This window comes from Alosa pseudoharengus, unplaced genomic scaffold (assembly GCF_046254945.1).
Source record: "Alosa pseudoharengus isolate Yale_2024_CS ecotype anadromous, Long Island Sound unplaced genomic scaffold, YU_APseudo_1.1 YU_APseudo_1.1_scf_24, whole genome shotgun sequence".
NCBI lineage: Eukaryota > Metazoa > Chordata > Actinopteri > Clupeiformes > Clupeidae > Alosa > Alosa pseudoharengus.
The window spans coordinates 5111584-5132705 of NW_027468689.1; the positions used below are offsets into that span (position 1 = coordinate 5111584).

The window sequence follows — 21122 nt, forward strand, 5'->3', positions numbered from 1 at the left end:
ATTTGGTTAACAAATGAGTGGACAGTAGACACAATACACTTGTATAACTAATATTCAATCAATTTACTGTCAGTTGTAGCAGAGACTTTCTAATGTCTCTTTCAAAACCACTCAAAGAATCCTGCATAGAAAGGCATGGGGTTAGTTTGTAACGCCAATATTGCAGTACTTGAATAGGAAAATAGATACCCGATAACTGCCCAAAGTGCATTGCAATATGGCTGCCAAGTGTGTGTGTGTGTGTGTGTGTGTGGGGGGGGTTGCCTAAAAGGACTTTGGTTGTAGTGACTTCGATAAAATTCTCATCAAATTTTAATAGATGTTTTAAGAAATCCCCTGCATCACCACATATCAAAGTAGGCTGACAGAACTTAGAGGTTTGTGAAGAAAATGAATGATGAGCACTATTTTTGGTTACATTTTATTGCATTAAGAGAACACTAAGAGCAAAAGACAAGACTGAATAGAGTTTTTTAAATAAAAAAAAATCAGTAGAAGAGTACAAAAGGTTTTGGACAGTAAAAAACATTTTGGACAGCTTGGCACAGTTCTATCTGGTCTCCTAAGCACAAAACCTCATAACCTATATGTTATATTCATTCTTGATTTGCTGAAGAAATGTTTCAAGATATCAAGATTTGTTTTTGCTACATTCGTTCCCATTTCTTTGATTTGCATGGTCCTAGAGTGTCTTTAAATTCAGCACACTGGTCTGAGATGAATTCTGCAGAGTGGTCTGGAAACTCTGCGATGTTGGCCACATATCGGGGTTGGCTTCATACCACTGGACTGAAAGAGAACAAATATCTCAGTTTCTAATTTCTACAATCAACTACTTCCTGAAATGGAAATGATCATTCATTTATTTAGTGTGATGTTATGATATAAATTCATCGGCTCATGTGGCTACCTCCTGCTATTCAATAGATAGATAGATAGATAGATACTTTATTGATCCCCAAGGGGAAATTCAAGGTCTCAGTAGCATACAGACATCACAAACATGCACTTACAGCAGAAATGGTAAATATAAGTATAAACATATAACAAAACTCCACTGTACAATAGAGATAGTAGAAGATAAGAAAAAATAGCAAAACTAAATACTAAATATACTATATAAATTAAATTAAAAAATCCACAGTGTGCTTGAGGGTGATCAAGCATGAGACGCTTGCACTCAATATACACTCATCCCATTCCCTCACGGGATCATAAGATCACAAGTCAAGGTGTGGTTATATTTTGTTATGGATCTAAAATGTATGTATATGCATATATACATGTGTGAGGCATTAACCTGTAACCTGTAAAGCACCTTGAGTGCTCTGATGAGTACAAAAGTGTTTTTTAAATGCACTCCATTTACTATGTATTGTGGAAACATATAATGGCAAAGTGGCAATAGTCAGAATACAATTAAAGAATTGGCCAGCATACGCAATCCACACATGCAATGGCAAAAAAATCTCTTAGACTTAAATCTCGGCACACAGGTTTTCCTTCCAATAAGGAAATTGGACATTTATTTGGCTGCTAAATTGGTATCATTAGATTACGTGACAACATAAAACATTGGATGTAAATGGCTGATACTGCCGGCGTGCCTGAAAAAAGGAATCTACCTCCTACTTTTCCACCCTCCTATTTCATTCTTGGAAAACTCTTCCAACTTCAACAGGCTACCCGAAATAAAGGGGGGTTTATAACAGAATACTATGCAAGCCAAAGCAGTTTTTTTTCTAAAGCACATTTCACATACAAGGCAACTCAATATGCTTTACTGTGTGAAGAACTTAAAAAAAGTTAGTAGGCCCCAGCCGTGGCACAACTGGCTGGGGCACCTGCACCGTACGCCGGCGATCCTTTCCGGATCCCACCCCGACTCTCTCTCCCACTCGCTTCCTGTCATTCTCCACTGTCCTATCGAATTAAAGGCATAAAAAGCCCAAAAAAAATATACTTAAAAAAAAGTTAGTAAAGTAAAAGTAAAGACTTTAAGAAGTTACAAGGTAAATAAGAATAGATCAGGAACTTACTTGTCCTGCGGATTCCTTCCCTCCAAGACACCTTGGGCTTCCATCCGAGCTTGTGCAGCTTCTCTGAGCTGATGGGGTACCTCAAGTCATTGTGTGGCCTAGCAAAGGAAAAGAAAGATAAACATATCTGTGTGCAGATGTCATTTTTGTTAATTACCACCAGTTGAGTTTCTGTCCCATGTGCAAAAAACAAAACAAGACTACTTTATGCTACTTCAATTGATCCATTAGCTCATCTAAAATCAGACTATCCCCTGGGGTAGTGTTTCCCAAACTTGTTTTATCTCATGGCAACAGGTAAATCTCACAGCACACCACCATGACATTAAACATAGTCACAAGTCACATACAATAAAAGTCACACACTGCCAAAAAACTCCAGTATTTCGACGTGTAATACTGGCAGGTTATGGGTCAACCCATAATAATGAGTTCTACTAACCTGTCCTTCACAAACAACAGCCAATCATCAAGCTCACCATCTGAAGGGTGTTTCATCTGTCAGAGGCAAGATAAACATTACCTAAACTGAAAATTATGACTTAAAGCTGCAGTTGGCAAGTCTGCCAGATTGAGGGGACTTAGCCAAGATTTTGAATGTCTACAACTCTCATGCCCCTCCCCCACTACCACCGAGCACCCTCTCATCGAGTTTGTGCTCGTCAGTGCGCACCAGACTGCGATTGACAGTCAGATCTCACACAGCCTTGCTCTGATTGGACCAGAAAAACCGGGAGCTGTGTATTCTTGCAAAACAAATAACAGGCTCTAGGTGGAGGTAGAAGTGTGGGTTTTTTTCTAAAACCAGCTGATTTATGTTGTTCTGTCCTAGCATAGTGTCGGTTTCAGTGAATATGATAAAAAAATTCTTGCCAACTGCAGCTTTAACAAAGCAGATACAGCAGAGATCACTCCTGTCCTTAAATTCTGGTTCTAATAACAGAATCATAGGATTCCTGAGGTCTATTACATTCCCTCTCACAAGATGGTCTCTGGCTTTTGTTTTTTAACTTGAGAGAACAGCTGAGTGTAGCTGAGTGTCAAATAAACTATGAAAAAAAAAAATTTAAAAAAAAAATAATGTGCATTAGCATTCTATTTTAATTGCCACTACCCAGTGAAGATATTTTAAAATAAAAATACAGACCATCCTCACAAGTTCTCTGGCCAGTTGTATGACAGGAATCTCAAAATTGGTCCCAATGTTGTAAATCTCTCCCAAGATGCCTTGCTCCATCACAGTCAGGAAGGCCTCTATGACATCCTCCACGAACAGAAAATGGCGTGACTGGAGGCCTGAACCTTGAATTGTGCTATATGGGACATAACAGCATAACAGTAATCTTCCACTGTGCACATGACAATTTTGGCTTTATTTTTAAGTGAGCTAAAATGTAATAGTGAACTAAAATGTAATGTAATGTCGACTGGGAATGCTTGACTAGCTCAGACTCCTCAATGTCCAGTATGGTATAAAAGAATGGAGTGGCATCAGAGAAATTACATGAAAACACTTTACTTCCTTAATTTCTTTTTCAGAGGATGCCTCAACAATTTAATGTCAATTTAATGTGTGCTGAAAAACAGATTACTGTGTTAAAGTATGTTCTGGCTGCCAGAACTTACAATGGAATTGACCCATATCACCTACTTATGTTTTATTAGACTCCATATCATGGTGCAACAATAAACTGCACCATAAAGCATTTGAATAGACTATCATAAAGTCTATAGTCTATAGACTATCATCAACTACCATTGGCCACTTTGTCTTTTCACACGTGTCTGGAGATATGTTCTTAGTTCAATAGAAAACCAGTCCAACTTCCTGACCGATCAAAAAATAATTACAAAATGTATGTAGGAAGAGCAGATTAATGACATTATCATAAAGAGAATGGTGGGGGCTATTACATTCATTATCAGCATGAAATGTAAAGACTAAACTGCAGCAATGTAAGCGTGGCTGGCCCAGGCCAATGCTTGAAGAAATCTGCACAGAGTCAAGATCCTAAAAGATCTGCAGGACAAAACTAAAGAAACACACATTGACCACATACCTTTTTTTTCCATGTCACTACAGGTAGTCTAAGGGAAAAAGCTGGCAATATATGCTTTAGACTTAGAGACAGCTAAGTAGTCTATAACCACTACCACTACTTAAGATCAGTTAGGGTCACCTAGCCTTTGTGAAACAATTTTCAGTGAATGTGCGACTGTAATGCAAAAGGTAATGTAATGTAATGTATGTATGTGTTGAAAATATAATGTGCCATTACATTAGGAACTCACCATTTTTTGTCTTCAGAGAGGAGGGATATGAACCTTGGGATAACCTGATAGACATACATAGATCATGATTATTCAAATATGACTTTACAACCTGATCTAAAAGCCAGTTCTATTTTTATCTTTCAGAATTGCAAATACTTTGCTGATCAAAAATGTGACTATTAACGTTGTGACTTTTAATAACACTATAAAGGCTAGACTATAGGCTAGGCTAACACTATAAAGATACCAACTGATATGTTACCAGAAGATAACCGTTGAGAACACCAATACATTTATGCAATATTTAAAATAATCCACTCGAATAACAACAATAATACAAAAGCCAAAATTTACTGATTAGACAAATGTACCTTTTCATAATGCTGTCGTGGTCCATAAATATTGTTGCTTCTTGTTATGATGATGGGCAACTAGAAAAATTTAATGACATTTCAACATTGATCATGGAGCACAAAACTCAATATATTTGTATTTTTAAACAGAATCCCTGAGTAACATTGAGAACATATCAAATGGGTTTAGGGCTGGAATTTATGATACACTACAGTAAAGGGAACTTACATGGTAATTTTCCCAAAACGACAACACAATGTTTTCTGCTGCAGCTTTGGATGTAGCATAGGGATTTGTTGGTTTTTTAAGACATGATTCATCAAAGGCCTGAGAAGCAAATTTCAGCATAATCATTTTTTGCATTCAATTTTTTTCCTATGCAGAGGGACACAGCGGATAAAAGTCCACACACACACAAACACACACACACACACACACACGCACACACACACGCGCACACACACGCGCACACACACACACACGCGCACACACACACACGCGCACACACACACACACACGCACACACACACACACACACACACACACACACACAATTAATGGCAAGTTTCTGTAAATCTACAATCTACATCATAATCACATTGATAATCCTGAAGAAGTTTAATGTGGTTCATCTAGAAACGTCGGGATCTTAGCCTTGAAGAGAGATGCTAGACACCTGAAAATGTCTCATTTTACACATGGGCCTGGGCTTTAGATGCTACTAGCCAGCCATCTTTAAAGAATTCCAATAAGTCACACACATTAGCTTTTGGTGCAAGATTATTTCCTCATTATCCAAAGCACCTACTCACCTCATCCCTGCTGGCTCCATAAACCTCGTCCGTGCTCACGTAAATGAATCTCTCAATGCCGGAGTTCAGCGCAGCCGACAGTAACACACGGGTCCCCTCCGCGTTCACAGACATAAATTTGGATGGAAACAGGAAAGAGTTCTCTGAAGGAGAGGAAATGGTATTTACAAGGATGTCAATGCCACACATAAAATATGTTGAATAACAGTCTATTACATATTGATAGTAACCTTATATCTGAATGAATGAAACTGCAATTCTCCTGTTGCTTATGCACTATTATGCTATAGTGTGCTTGGTACAGTGACTCGGTGTCTTCGCTATTAAAACAGGAAAATAGTTAGTAAAGCTAATAGCTGGCAGTTAAAGTGAGCTTACCCACATGAGTTTCAGCAGCAAAATGAAAGACAATGTCAATATTTTCAGTAGCAAACAGATGGTTGATGAGGTGCTGGTCACAAATATCCCCCTGCATGGTACATAAATAGAACTTCAAGTCAAGTAATGCTGATATTATGTTCACCCATTGCTGTGGCTGCTAGATTAAAGGTGATTTGTGTGCTGTGGTAAGTAACATCATTGCATGTACCAACTACATATAACTATCACACAGTGGTACAGGTAATATGATATATTTGAGAGAAGTTTCCATTCCCATTTGCTTTATTACGTCTGCGGCCTCAGTGCAGCCACCCACCACATCCGCAAATCATTGTTCACTTAATTCTTGCTCAAACTCACACTTAACAACAAACTATACTTGTGTAAATACAGTCTGCATGTAATGCAAGTAATGTAAGATTTCATCATCCACAGTCCACTGTCACCACCAACATTGTGTGTTCATCCAGAGTTGTGTACAAGACCTCTAAAACCTCTAACAACTCATAAACAAAAACAATAGAACCATTGATCTATAACCTGTATTGTGGAAAATATAGCAGACGTGACAGTCTCCTCCCTTATGTTTAAATTGCATTAGCCCAGATCTTCTTTATTGATCCCAGACACAATTTCAGTTCCATTGGTTTCTCGTAAACAAAAGTTTCATTGAAATCTGTGACGATGCAGTCCAAAAGTGTAATGATTTGACACAGATTTACCCTACTACTGAACAAGAGTCATTGCATTTTGAACAATAAGTAAAAGGTTGAGTAGTACATAATCGTATAACATCAGGAGTTATACTTTTGCTTCGGACGTGCTATAAAAGGCAAAAGTAGGCTATATAAAGAGCCTACCTCAATAAATCTGTAGTTGTCATCAGTCATCACAAGATTCTGTAAACTCGAGCAGTACTCCAACTATGACGATCAAAAGGCAAAACAATAAAACAAAGGAATCAACACATCAGAGGAGAAACAGCTAAAAAGTGTGCCATCATGAAATGTCAAACTGACATTTCACCAAAAAAGTCTTACCTTGTCCAGGTTGATGATCTTCCATTCTGGGTACTGCACTTTTAGGGAGATAATTAGATGAGACCCGCTGAGTGGAAAGAATTGGAATATTAAAGTCTGTCATGATGACACGAAAAAGGATAATACTCCAACAGTAACTAGGGTTACTTACATAAAGCCAGCACCTCCGGTGACCAAAACAGTCTTAGATTCCATTTTCCTCTTTATCAGAGGACAGACAGCCTATAGCCTGCTATCTAACTATGTCTTGAGCCATTTCGCCACTTGTTGTAGGATGGGTGAAAAGCTTCTTAGGCCTATTCAAGAAGAAATTGTGTAGGCCAGCCGTGCATCAGTAACATCATTGACCGTTTAAGTCAGCATGGCCTGCTTTTATTTAACCCTTCTCATGAAAGTAAGCAGTAGGTTAGAGGTTGTTGTTTCCTGTTGTTAAGTAAGCTCATTGCATCTCCCAGTAGACGTTACAGGAGGCTACTAAAGTAGGCTACTGCGAGCAACAAACTGCAGGTTAGATCAAGATGGCTATGGCTACTTGCCCTTACTGCACACGTTTCCGACAATATGGCGAAACCTTTATCCAATGACAGGTTGATGAAAATAATTCAAACTCATTCAAGTTATTCCACAATCAAGATCAAGATTCCACAATCGATAAGAAAGAACCCAATCCAACCCATAGACAGTAACCCAGTCCAACACAACTAAATGGCAGTTTCAGTTCACATCCACGACAGTTTAACCGCTTTACGGCAACGTTGACACGTTTCATGTCAGATGCCAGCGTTGCTTGATTTTGTGTCCCCGCCTCTTTTTAGTTTTTATTGGTTGCACCGCCGTACAAGTCATGACCTCTTCGTTAATGATTGGCTAGAACGTGGATCGATCCATCAAATTTTCAGCTAAAGGAGTGCTGCCTGAAGTGTATTCCATTCATTGTCGTAATAAGAGGTTGAAAACATTTAACACTCAGCTTGCTGTGCAACAATGTATCAGTTCGCTATAACAACAGTTACATTCTTGCTACAATGTGTTTTCTCTGTAAGCGGAAAAACTATATTTGGGATTTTCAGAAGCGACTTGGCGAGGGAGCAGAAAGGTCAATACATCACCAATTTTTTCTATCAGGGTAGGTGCTATACTGATTTTCAAAATTACATTTTGCATGGCAAACTACGCCATTAGCCAATGTGTTTTTTCTGTTATGCAGTCTGTGACTGCATAATCCTGTGTTATGATTGATGAACACAGCATTCAAAATGTAGTGAACAGAAAGAGTTTTCTTACTACCAGTATGATTGGTTTAAAACGCATGATGTAAAGATCAAATGAGTGAGTGTTTAAAATCCTTTGTGTGTTATGTAGTTGGAAATGGGCTGATGGTATATAGGCTGGAGAATGTGCCTCTGGCTGTGCAGAAGGAGGCAAAGCTGCTGATGTTCCACAATACGCAAGGCTTTGACAACCTGAGCTGCTTGGACCGGGTCTCCCGAGCCCAGATGTCTAGTGAGTGACACCATTACATCATATTGGCAATGGTAATTGCCAGGCTGTGATTACATTTCGTCAGATTGATTGAGTGGCCTATTAGGCTTATAACAAATACAGAAGCACCTGAATGCATATCATTTTTATTTGTTCTAAGGTGTATGGTTCTTTCCATTTTAGGATAACTGGTTTAATGCAAAATCCTGAGTGCTTGGCATGCTGCTATTCTTTGTCTCTGATCTTGCAGTGCTTTCAGTTGATAAGTCTCATGCATGAGTCCTAAACTCTTCTACAGTACCTCTCTGATTGCCTCATCCTCTGGCGTTAAATCACAGGAAGTGATGTGTCTCTTTTCCCCCCCCAGTATCACTGAGTACAGAGGAGCACAATCAGACTATTCCTCAACAACTGTACCCCCAGGCCTGGCACATCTTGTATGTGGACCGCTACACTTGTGCAGAGCAGGACATTTCGAGTCCTCTGGAGGATGTCAAGTTTCAGATCATTCTGCTGAATCCGGATGTTGCAGGAAACCCGATGGACCACTTCAGTGCCGAGGAGGGGGGTAAGTGGAGGGCACATGCTCCCGATCTACCCATAACCTTAAAGTGGACCTGCAACACTGGATGTTTTTATCATAATTTACGAGATTGGTTCCCACTCTATAAATCCTAAGAGGTTTAACACTATCAAAGACCCTGGATTGTAGGGGTGTGAATCTCTCATGTAAAAGACGATACGATTTGCATCTAGATACATGGGCACGATTCGATACAAGAAAAGATACATGTTTATAAAAAACGATTCAGTACGATTCGATGCGTTTCGATGCAATTCGATGCAGTTCAAGAATGGAAAGCATTCTGAAAGATTTTTTATAATTTGCTCAAGGTGCACATTCATTTATTATCAATTATCATGGTCATGGTTGTCAACTAGGCAACAAAATGTGTGAATATGATTATCTGAACTGAGGTTTGTTTCATATACTGTATTGAAATGAAAAAAGAATAGTCTACATTTCTAACACAGCAGCCAAATACAACATAAAAATACATTTTTATAGACTTTACAGATTTTATAGAGTTATATCTGATTGTTTTCATGGAGCTGTAGCCTTGTTGAGGTAAGACAATACCGAAATAAAATAAAACAGTGCTTAAGACACTCTTGGCCTTTTCTCATATAGGCCTAGCCTACCCTACAAGAATAAAATAGGCCTACAAATCAATTAACTCCCAGGGCTTATTTTGTTCCAACAGTAGACCTAATGCAGAAACCTAAAATGCCACAAGTCTGAGTGAATATGAACAAAATCATTGGCTAATAATTTATGCATCGTTTTAGCAGCAAGGGCCAAATTATTATTTAACATTAAGGAAATCCCTTCATCAAAGGTAAGGCTACTCTACAGACTATCGTTGCTGTTTAGGAATGCTATAAGTGCTTAATTTCGTGCTGGATTTCGAAAAACAAAAGCCGATCGAGTGCAAGTTGTCACATGCTTAAGTTGCAATAGATGTATGGGTAATGAGGTCATTTGACAACTTTGGGCAATGAATGTAACCAAAAACAAACTGCATTACTCACAATTCCGTGCCACGTATAGTTTCAAAACCGGAAGTGGGGTGAATGCGGTGCTTGGAACGTAAATGAGAGTCTGAGCGAGCAGTAAAGGTTGTGCGCCGATTCATAACAAGTAAATCGATATAACGACCGGTTCATTTCAGTTTTTTTCCGATACGGGGCTTCACGTATCGATGTAACCATATCTTACACGTTAAAAACGGATACCGATACGTATCGGTTAATCTTTACACCCCTACTGGATTGCAAAAGTTTTCTAAAGTTACATTTTTTTTCAAATAAGCATCTTGAAATAGAATAGAAGATGACGTCATGATGCACAAAATACTAATGAAGCTGCACTTGGCACCATGATCTTTTAGTCCTACATGATCATACCCCAAACTATAATATATTGAAAGATGGTATTGTTATGGTAATATGGTTGACATGGATCTTATCCCGTCAGGTCTCCACAGCTTCTATTTCCTGCTGATTCTGGCCTACTTTATTGCATCCTGCATCTACATGCAACCACTGTGGCAGGCTCTACAAAAGGGAGGCCCTATGCACACAGTGCTCAAAGTGCTCTCTATCGCCCTCTTGCTGCAGGGGATGTCGGTGCTCTTTAACTACATCCACATGGCCAGGTGGTGGCAACAATGTTTCGCATGTATAATCCATCAACAATTAATCACTTCATTATACATCCATTAAATGTTTTATATATTTTTCAACTTGTTCCTTCTTTTTGACCTAGGTATGCCAGAGATGGCGTGGGGACCCCTTTGATGGGTAGTCTAGCTGAGTGTGAGTCATATTTATATACATTATTCAACATAATATTGAATGCCCTATACCAGAAGGTTCCAATCGCTTACAGCCAATGAGTCCCTTGGTTCCCGCCTATTACATGCCATTTCTTAACAAATGTGTGTAATTTTTCAAAAACTTAAATTATTGTGAAAGAATAAATTAACAATCATTGAAAGTATCAGTGCAGTATAAGGATTAATGGTTTAATTGATAAGATCTTTATAATCCCTGCTTGTGTGTGTATGTGTGTGTGTGTGTGTGTGTGTGTGTGTAGTCTGTGACATGGTGGCACAGGTGCAGATGCTGTATATGCTGCTGAGTCTTTGTATGGGTTGGACTCTGAGTCGCAGCAGAAAGTCCCAGAGCAAACCTCTCCAGTGGGACTCCTCTCCAACCTCCACCTCCCTTGCTGCAGGGGCTGTGTTCACACAGGTTCAGATGGAATATTTTTGTTTGTATATAATATTTCTATTCTATTTTATTTCTGATAACACAATTACAACCTGTCCTGCACCTCTATTCCAACATATGTTGCTCTCCAGTCCTCCTGTCCTAACAGTTTTTATTTGAAAAAAGTACACCTCCATACTGAATATGATACGTTTTAAAATTATACCTCCATGCTGAATACCTTTTACAATGATACCTCAATGCTGAATATAATACCTTTTAAAAGTACACCTCCATGCTGAATATAATACCTTTTAAAAGTACACCTCCATGCTGAATATAATACCTTTTTAAAAGTCCATTTGGTGCTGATGCTGTTCTCGTTTCCAGGGGATCTTACTCGTCTGGGAGCAGTTTGAGGACACCGAGCACCACAGTTTCCATGCACAGCGCAGTGTGCCAGGTGTCTTGCTCCTGCTGCTCCGTGTGGTGCTAGCGCTTCTACTGGCCTCGGTGCTCTACCAGATCACCTCCTCGGAGAGGAGTGCTCTCAAGAGGGACTTCTACCTTCGCTTTGCAAAGGTGGCACAACCGTAATAGACCCGCAATCAGAAATAACACACCCGTTTTCAGTTCAGCTTTTGGATTTGTCTGCAATTCTGAAATATATGTTTACTAATCAACTTCTTTATTTTTATAAATTTGAAGGGGTGCTTTTTGTGGTTTCTGTGCCATCCTGTGCTTGTTCTACTCTCAGGGATTTTTAATGAACACCAGCAAGAGAAGGTGAGATGAGACAAGATAGTTTAGAGCATAGAACAAAATACTCAAACACAAAACACACTAATCAGTCACTGTTGCTTATCTTTTGTGCCTAGGTCATTGCTATTGGAGTGATTCTGTGCCAGTCCATATCGGTCATCATACTCTACCAACTCTTCCTGTCGAGGAGTCTTTATTGGGAGGTGTCCTCTCTATCCTCTGTTACTTTGCCTCTGAGCATGTCCAGAGGGCCTCGGGATCGCTTCTAATTCCCTGATGTGGCTTCGGCATGTTACCATGGATACATGGAACTGTAGTCAGACTGCTCAACAGTCACAGAGGAGAGAAAGTCTGTTTTGAAAGCAGACAGTAACGGTCAAGCGGTTGTGCAGAGCCGCAGACAAAAAGGACAAGCAACTGGAGACTGAAGCTGGCGAAAACGCAGGACATGGATGTTGGTGAATGCTGGAATACAGGACTATTTGTGCCCATAGAGACTAAGGATTCTACAGCCTCAAACTGCACATACACTGATGGGCGATTTCCTGAACTTAAACAAGTTATAAATGTATGTACAAAGTAAGCGTATGATTACTGTTTTGTTGTCTCTTTTGCCATATTTATCTGAATTTGTATATGGTATGATTGACATGCATGTCAGTCTCCCCTCTCAACAACTTGACAAAGGGCAAAACTCATCCACATAGCTTTTTCTTTTAAAAAACATGATCTCATGGGTGAAACATAGCACACAGGCAGTTGTTACTATGCTGTGGTGAAGTTCAAAATCTATCTATAAATAAGTCTATGCACTGAAGATGATGTACGGTAATAATAATTTTTAATAAAGGTGCAATTTAGAATTTCTTTTTTATTGCGATGTATGATTTCAATGACTGAAACAGAGTGGGTAAACATATTTATCAGATAGCTATTTTAATGGTGAACTTACAGTAGCCACACAAACATTTATACATCATGATGTAACTGATTGCCAAAACAACTCTCAAAATAAAATGGACAATAGTGGAGTTTAAAATTGCCCAATAAATACCCAAATCAGGACTTAATCTAAGACCATGAAATATGTTTCAGTGAAGTTGGAAAACAATGATTTCTATTTTTGGTAACAACTGAAGTGGTCTTCGTGTTACTTGGAAAGAAAATAATTATAAGATATAGGTAATTATATAATAACAAATTAAATAGAGAGCAAACCCATGGGGCCCTTCATAGCCTTGTAGAGATTTTCCATTTTCCACAGAAATCACCATTTTGATTTCTCTCGGAATAAAATTCAGTAATATTCAAGTAAGGCACTACAGTGGTTTAGACACATGCACACATTCAGTCTGATCTATGCTTGAAGTTGAAATGTAGGCACTTTGGTATCTGTCCCTTCCTTGCATCCTTTTCAATCAGCATCTAAACATTCCGCAGTAAACTCAACATATTCTAGACATTATACACAACAGACTAACAAACTGGCCTGAAATATACTCCGAACAAAAACTTGGTGGTTTCAAAGGGCTTCAATCTGACCACCTACCATAGTGATCAATTGCTGTTGTTCCACATGAAGCAATGTAAAAGAACAGGCACTTGGCTTTGCAATAAAATAGAATAACAATTAAATAAAAATAATAATCTGAAGTCATGGACTTATCCATTTTCATCAGTTATACTCCATAATATAGTGAAAATATATATATGATGAATGACATCTTAAATAGAAAATGATTCCAGCTATTTCTACTGAGGTGATTCCTCTGCGGACTCAAGGGCTTGTCAAACCTTAGTGCTATAAGTACGAGCTGGAGTGAAATACTAGAACAGTGAAGGCAACAATTACAAATGCCACATCAGCATCAGCCATCACAACACTGTGGTGATGCTTGGTCTTCATTAAAGAACTATCATTTACATGATATATAAAAATGATATTACTACAAAACAGTCATACATAATACAAAACATAAACATTCAAATACAGACATGAAGAATATAGGCAAACATTTTATTTTAGTTGCCCTGGACATCAAACTGAGTCCAGGAGGCATATTTCACAAGCCTCTTGGTCAGCCTAACATGCCTCTTTACCTTATAAACCACCTGTCCAACTAACAAGTCTCTCAGAAGCTTTAAATTATCTATCCTTGACATGGATCAATAGCTAGCTCAGAGTGCACTCAAGCTTGATAGGATAAAGTCAGCTTTAGTGTATACCTGCACAACATATTGAAAAAGGGTCACTCCAGTCAAAATAGACTTTTTAAAACTTGTTTCTGTGCAACAGTTCCTCTGTTGTTACACACATATTATATAGTTGGTCAGGCACATATGTTGAGCAAGTGCATAGATTTTGAGCACAGCAGCTTGTTTCTACCCTCTTACAATAGCCTTTCATCACCTCACAGCATGACTATCTTTAAGCACTTTCTTGAACTGGCAGCATCCTGGGGGCAAATGAGAACAAGAGAGCACCATTATCATGTAAGCGTCTCGAGTGCGTCCTTGGTCCAAACAGGCCATGCTGTGTTGCGGAGTGGACACGTGATGCATTATGGGTCACGAGTGATTTTATGAGCTGGGCTTCTAGTCTGAGGAAGAGCTGTGGGGCTCGAAACGTCCCTGCAAATAAAAAAAAAAACTTTAAATGGGAGCTCCCTGTTGTGCAAATCATCTCTTACTTCCTCTACACTATTATGCGTTAGATCCTGTAGCCATCCAAATGGCCGTTGGGATGGGGTGTGCTAGGCCTCTCACTGGTCCTCTTCCTGGGTTCCTGCTGACCCATGCGCTCAGTCCACAGTTACAGTGCTGTTTCAAAGATGATCAGACTTCCATCTCCACTAGGTCCTTTAGAGGTCAGGCTGGTTTGATTCTTGTTATATGCCTGTATAGAAGGGACAGAAGAAAGTGCGTCATCCTAAGTAAGTAAGTAACATGGCACATTGATATGCAAGTGGACTACTGCCAAAACAGTTTCAAAGTTTATAATTTAAAGTATTCAGGCGAAGCTTGGGCTATTCGCTAAAAAAACACTGCGTACGTTTTTAGCAGACCCTGGAGCAGCTGTGTGAATATAAACCCCACTCTGTACTGAGCAGTTAGTGTAAAACAGAAAAGCAGGCTGGGACATGTTTAGGAGAGCCTCGCAGCCACCATACACTCCGTTGCCGTGGTTACGGACACAATGAGCCTCGTCAGTCAGTGGTGGAAAAAAAAATGGTTTAACTTTGGCTGCTCATATCCTACATCACTCCTTTCAACTTCCCACTGAAAGTCTTTGTGCTAATGTGCTAAATTTATGCAGTGATTCTGGTCTCCTGTCATTGATACAAGATGACATCCACTGCAGTGGACAGTTACAGTCTTCAGTCTTTAGTATTTTACCAGATTCATCGCTGTATTTATAGTTAAATAAAATTCTTTTGTATTTTTGCAACGTGTTTAACACCAAGACAAGATCTTCATTTTGACCTTGTTTTTAATCAATTAAAGTGTGTTTTCAATTGATTAGAACAAGCTTTGCCTAATTGATGGCTCAAAAGGGTATAACTGTTCAAAAAAAAAAACTATTAAATCTTAACGCATACGTTGTAGCTGTGCAGTGTGTTTAGAGTTGTGAATTTTCTGCAAAATCTAGGGACAGATCAATGGATGTCAATACATTGATGTGTGTGTTGTCTGACAGACAAACCTGTTTGGCCATTTGCATCAGATGTGAGGCCTCTGCTTTGCCCGTCTGCTGGACCATCTTCAGGAAAAGGCTCTCTGGGTTCTGCAGGAGAGTGTAGGGCTCATCATATTCATGGATGTGACCTGCATCCAAAACCTGCCAACACGTACAACGAACAGAAAATTAAACAAGTCCAGCTGTAAACAGCTTTCCTTTGTCTAATGGACTAATGGAAACCTATTACGTTTGAGTACCCAGAAGAGTTTATGGGAGTCTTAGTATTTCCACCATGAGTTTTCCTGTGATTCTGAAGCCAAGGAAAAAAACAATATCAATGAGAGAAACCAGGATGCCATAGAAAGCTGCCTCACCAGGATGCGGTCGCTGTCGATGATCGTGTTGAGCCTGTGAGCAATAGTGAGCACTGTGCACTCTCGGAATTTCTCTCGGATGGTCTTCTGGATCAGTTCATCTGTCCTGCAGGCCAAAATCAAACCACATTAAAGGAAAACTCTGGCGATTTTTCACATAGATCCCTCCGTTTGTTATAAAAATAAAAATCGGTGCTACCTAGCTCGAGTTGCTGCAGCCAACAGCTGTAGAGGCCAAGCAGCTGATATTAAAGATGCCCCAAGAGTGAAGCACTGTAACTGCCCCAAGAGTGAAGCACTGTAACTGCCCCAAGAGTGAAGCAGTGTAACTGCCTGGCTGCTTTATTTTCCTTTTAGCACCCGTTTATAAAAAAAAAACTCCTAAGAGCAATAAGCCACACTGTATTCTCCACTGTTTCACCACCATTAGTGGCGAAGTGGCGAGTGACCCGCCGGTGTCCAGCCTCACCTGGGGTCGACGTTTGCCGTGGCCTCGTCGATGATGAGGATGTTGTTCCTGCGGAGGATGGCACGTGCCAAACACACCAGCTGTCTCTGGCCAATGCTGAAGTTGGAGCCCGACTCGGAGAGCACCGTCTCCAGGCGCGCCGGTAACTCATCCACCACCGATTTCAGCTGGACCTGTGTGGATTATTAGAGATTATTGCATTTGAGGGTCAGCTGGACCTGTGTGGATCATTAGAGATTATTGCATTTGAGGGTCAGCTGGACCTGTGTGGATTATTAGAGATTATTGCATTTGAGGGTCAGCTGGACCTGTGTGGATTATTAGATATTATTGCATTTGAGGGTCAGCTGGACCTGTGTGGATCATTAGAGATTATTGCATTTGAGGGTCAGCTGGACCTGTGTGGATTATTAGAGATTATTGCATTTGAGGGTCAGCTGGACCTGTGTGGATCATTAGAGATTATTGCATTTGAGGGTCAGCTGGACCTGTGTGGATTATTAGAGATTATTGCATTTGAGGGTCAGCTGGACCTGTGTGGATCATTAGAGATTATTGCATTTGAGGGTCAGCTGGACCTGTGTGGATTATTAGAGATTATTGCATTTGAGGGTCAGCTGGACCTGTGTGGATCATTAGAGATTATTGCATTTGAGGGTCAAAGATCAAAATGCGTAACAAACAGAAATCATATTTTTTGTCGTCATGCCTCTGTAAGGATCCTAATTACCAGGATGATGATAAATGTTCCTTTAACCTGTTTTCATAACTTTCACATTATTCATTTAGAGGTACCTTCTATAATGTATTGGATGAATAGCTTGTATCTGACAAATAAATTGTTATGCTTTGACCCGCATAGTTTTCTAGCATTTCTTTAGATATCCCTCAACGTTTAAGATGTGCCAGGGGGAACGGCTAGGATTAGCCCCTAGGGCCGTGGGGCTAAATCAGTGAAAGTGTAGGCATGCTACCAGGAGAACTGGCCATCGTATTGTACTGTGGTGGGTCACTGATTTTATTAGTAGTCTGGGATTAGACAGCTAACCTTAGCACACCCTGAACCCTCTGTAGCTTTGGTAAGATGTTCTGTCCAGATGAGCATAGTGGTCCAGGCCAGCACTATAGCCTCTGACCGACTTTCACACTAGGATCATTACTCAAGTAAAGGTGCCTCCCGAATTAATCGGCCGAGGAGGGTCTCGCACACTATTCTTGGGGAAGATGCGTCTAATTAAATAGCTAGAAGGCATTCTTGTAACAGCATTGTGGGTAGGCCTACATCGGCCTACTATGGATAGTAATATTACTTTGACTGAAACTTCTCCATATCTAGCGGGGTCAGAATCATTAGTTTAACAAACACAAATCATATTTTTTTCATGCCTACACATCTTGCCATATCCCATCTAAATGAGTTTCTGTGTGTGTGTGTGTGCGTGTGTTCTCTGTGTGTGTATGTATGTATGTGTGTGTGTGTGTGTGCGTGTGTGCGTGCGTGCGTGCGTGCGTGCGTGCGTGCGTATATGTGTGCGTGCGTGTGTTCTCTATGTGTGTGTGTGTGCGCGTGCGTGCGTGTGTGTTCTCTGTGTGTGTGTGTGTGTGTGTGTACCTCCTCCAAAGCTTTCCAGAGCTCCTCGTCAGAATGCTGGCTAAAAGGGTCCAGGTTCTTCCTCATGGTTCCGGTGAAGAGCACGGGGTCCTGGGGAATGATGGACATCTTCTGCCTCAGATCGTGCAGTCCCAGCTCAGAGATCCGGAGGCCGTCCACCTTGATCTGCCCCTCCGGTTCTGCAAGCCGGAAGAGCGCGGAAACTAAAGAGCTCTTCCCTGCACCCGTCCTACCAACGATGCCCACCTGTAAAAAAGCAACATAAAAACAGTAAAGTTACATTTTATTTTAGGATATACAGAGGAGAGGTGAGAAGTTACATTTTAATTTAGGATATACAGAGGAGAGGTGAGAAGTTACATTTTAATTTAGGATATATACATCAGAGTTTCCGCTAGAAAAAAATGGTGCCGAGAGATTTCGTTTTCTGGACATTTTGATGATATGCCGGTCAAATATCCTATTATCGCTTCTTAATTAGTCAAGTTGAGGAAAACTGGAGACAGGCTATGTAGCTTAAAGAATGACATAATCAGGCTGAATCGAATGCAACATGTTCATTAGCCTAACTTACGTAAACATGCCTAACAAGATCTAGCCAGTATCTATGTTTTCATGGACAGCAAGAGTCCGCTTCGTTCATTGTTTTAAAAAGGCTACGTTGTTTGTTGCTACCCACGTTATCTCCAGTGGTTCCACTGTTTAACTTGCACAGATGCGCACACACAAGAATGAGCGCTCACACCTCTACCCCCTAAGGCTATGCCTCTTTATTTGATAACAATAAATGAAGAAATGTTTCCTATTCTGGGAAATGTTCAGTTTATTTTTCTTTCGGTCCGCGGTTCAATGATACTGTTTAATTGTGCCGGAAATGATCCGCAGACCAGCAATCTCCTCGTCGAGGAGGCCCTAACCCTGCAGATCATAGACAGAGAAAGCATAGGCCTACTGTATGCTTTGGGTACAGAACACAGTTGCATGTCCAGTGCAACTCCACTTCCAACGTCATGATTCCGACAGATACGCCCGACACTTCTGCTTTTTATCTGGTGGTGGTGGAGTTGACCAGATATCTGAGGCTTCAGACGTTACCAATTTATCATCCATCGCGTCTGGCCTCTGAAAAAACTAGTCTGCCTGGGCCTGGCCATGTTTGAACCGCCTCACTCATTTGTTTGTTGTTTAACATGGACGTTTTAAGCGTGAGCTTCCTATTTGAAATGTTTCCTATTTGAAATGCAGCATAGGCTATGCGTGTTGTTTAATAGCTTTCAAACGGTAGAGCCTGTACATTTAAAAACATAGCCAGAGGAAGTATTGCTTTAATATAGGCTTACATTTTAAGGCTTATTCTCAAATTCAGATTGCGTTAGGGGGATGGGATTATTAGCCAATTTCAATTGGACAATTTGACCGGAGAGATTTAATTTTTTTTCCCGGCCAATGTACGGTAATTACCGGACAACGGAAACCCTGAAATACATGAGAGGTGTTAAATTCCTTGTGCTATAGGTAGGGGATTATACACAGCGGCCAATCAACAACCAAACCTATTTCTGAATCAGAATATCAGAGAATCAGAATATCTATTTTGCATCAAACACAAAAATCACCAAAAATGCAACATTTGTGGGCAAAAACAGGAGAACACATCCTCAAAATCACTAACCACTACTACCAACCCACATAAGTTCATTACCTTTTCTTTGGGCTTGAAGGTAGCGGTCATGTTTTTCAGAACAATAGGTCCATCCGGGTAATATGAGAAGTTGACCTGGTCGAATGTGATTAGCCCTTTGCTTGGCCACGAAGGGGGCGGACGCTTTTGTGTTTCCCATGGTGCTTCAGTCTCTAGTTCAGTATACTCCATAACCCTCTCCACGGATGTCATCTGATCGCAAAAAAGTCAATATGAACACATGCAGACGTGCAGAGAGAGAGGGAGAGAGAGAGTGAGAGAGAGAGAGAGAGAGAGAGGGAGAGGGAGAGGGAGAGGGAGAGGGAGAGAGAGAGAGAGAGAGAGAGAGAGAGAGAGAGAGAGAGAGAGAGAGAGAGAGAGATATACTAATAGCTACATATCAAGAGCCATACTAATAGCTACATATCAAGATATTCTATTCTTGTATCGTCCTGCGATGACATAGTTCCACAAATCACTTGAACAAAATACAAAGCACTTGAAATTAGGTTCTCAAGTTCTAGGTTCTCTTACCATATTCTCCACTTCTGCACTCTGCCGGACCCCCCACTGGAACATTCCCATTAGAGTCACTGCATAGGAGAGAGCCAAGCCTACTGATCCCGCATCCAAACCTGTCAAGAATAGGGCCCAAATTAACCCTAGAACCAGTTAAAGGAGGGCTATTGTGTTATGGTGGACAAATTAACTCTTAAGTTAAAGGAGGGGCCAAGAATAGGGTCCAGTAAGGAGATACTTCTGTAGAATGGTGGACAACAAATTAACTCTAGAACCAGTTAAAGTACTATTAAGAGACCAGGAGTGTCATGTTGAAATTTGCTCATACCTCCATATAGAATGACCTCTGTCAGACATATAGAAGGACCTCTGTCAGACATTCGAAAGCAAAAGATGCTCATCTACTACATCTTCAGTATCACAAATCATAAGCAATACAATTATGTCACATGGTCACAGTTTTTCAATATTTTCTGTGTGGTAGCGAGGCTGTGGTGGGAGAAGAAAGTTGCTGTGAGTGAAGGGAGTAATAGCTTACTGCTTTTCACTGCTTTGTACTGCTTTGTACTTTGTTCTGTTCTTTCCAACGGCGAAACCAAGAACTCTCTTTTCGTTACTTCACAAGAGACACAGACATCCATCGGCAATGAATTGCCAAAATAAAGCAAGATGTTGGGCCATATTTTGACGTTTTGCTGAGATAGCACAGCAATTGTTCTCTTACCTTATATGGGTGATGATGTACTGTAGCCCTCTATGCTATTAATATATCCTTTTATACTGATCTCAGGATCTGATTTCCTTCATTAACCCCCTTTTCAACATCCATCATTGTGAACATTACTGGTAAAGACTCAAGGTTTTTTGTC

General features: G+C 40.2%; 3 protein-coding genes across 6 annotated transcripts in view; 1 reads left to right on the top strand and 2 right to left on the bottom strand.

Moving 5' to 3' along the window:
• Nucleotides 1-405: 405 nt before the first annotated feature.
• tgds (TDP-glucose 4,6-dehydratase) lies at nt 406-7639 on the bottom strand. 4 transcript variants are annotated; one of them, XM_076302917.1, is made up of 12 exons: nt 7052-7639; nt 6901-6967; nt 6721-6783; nt 5858-5948; nt 5480-5622; nt 4896-4994; nt 4685-4744; nt 4332-4375; nt 3196-3352; nt 2482-2537; nt 2040-2137; nt 406-789 (listed from the first exon to the last, which is right to left on the bottom strand). In XM_076302917.1, exons 1-12 carry the CDS (start codon nt 7093-7095, stop codon nt 683-685), a joined length of 1029 nt encoding a protein of 342 aa, XP_076159032.1. In that variant the 5' UTR covers nt 7096-7639; the 3' UTR covers nt 406-682. The 4 variants fall into 4 exon arrangements, with proteins under 4 accessions (XP_076159032.1, XP_076159030.1, XP_076159033.1 ...); XM_076302915.1 differs by having other exon boundaries at nt 3187-3352; XM_076302918.1 differs by lacking the exons at nt 5858-5948; nt 6901-6967; nt 7052-7639 and adding an exon at nt 5710-5799 and having other exon boundaries at nt 3187-3352; nt 6721-6770.
• A 183-nt stretch (nt 7640-7822) lies between these two features.
• On the top strand, nt 7823-12753 carry gpr180 (G protein-coupled receptor 180). Its single transcript, XM_076302921.1, has 9 exons — nt 7823-8026; nt 8263-8403; nt 8750-8950; nt 10421-10601; nt 10712-10761; nt 11042-11199; nt 11548-11739; nt 11866-11943; nt 12036-12753. The coding sequence occupies exons 1-9, from the start codon at nt 7885-7887 to the stop codon at nt 12186-12188; spliced, it is 1296 nt and encodes a 431-aa protein (XP_076159036.1). The 5' UTR covers nt 7823-7884; the 3' UTR covers nt 12189-12753.
• An 85-nt stretch (nt 12754-12838) lies between these two features.
• abcc4 (ATP binding cassette subfamily C member 4 (PEL blood group)) overlaps nt 12839-21122 on the bottom strand; it is a 76930-nt gene continuing 68646 nt past the window's right edge. The window contains exons 24-30 of the mRNA XM_076302920.1: nt 20269-20369; nt 19756-19947; nt 18054-18299; nt 16442-16614; nt 15973-16078; nt 15623-15757; nt 12839-14815 (exon numbers count right to left, since the gene is read on the bottom strand). Of these exons, the coding sequence (XP_076159035.1) occupies nt 14732-14815; nt 15623-15757; nt 15973-16078; nt 16442-16614; nt 18054-18299; nt 19756-19947; nt 20269-20369 (1037 nt within the window). The 3' untranslated portion in view covers nt 12839-14731. The remainder of the gene's footprint in view (nt 14816-15622; nt 15758-15972; nt 16079-16441; nt 16615-18053; nt 18300-19755; nt 19948-20268; nt 20370-21122) is intronic.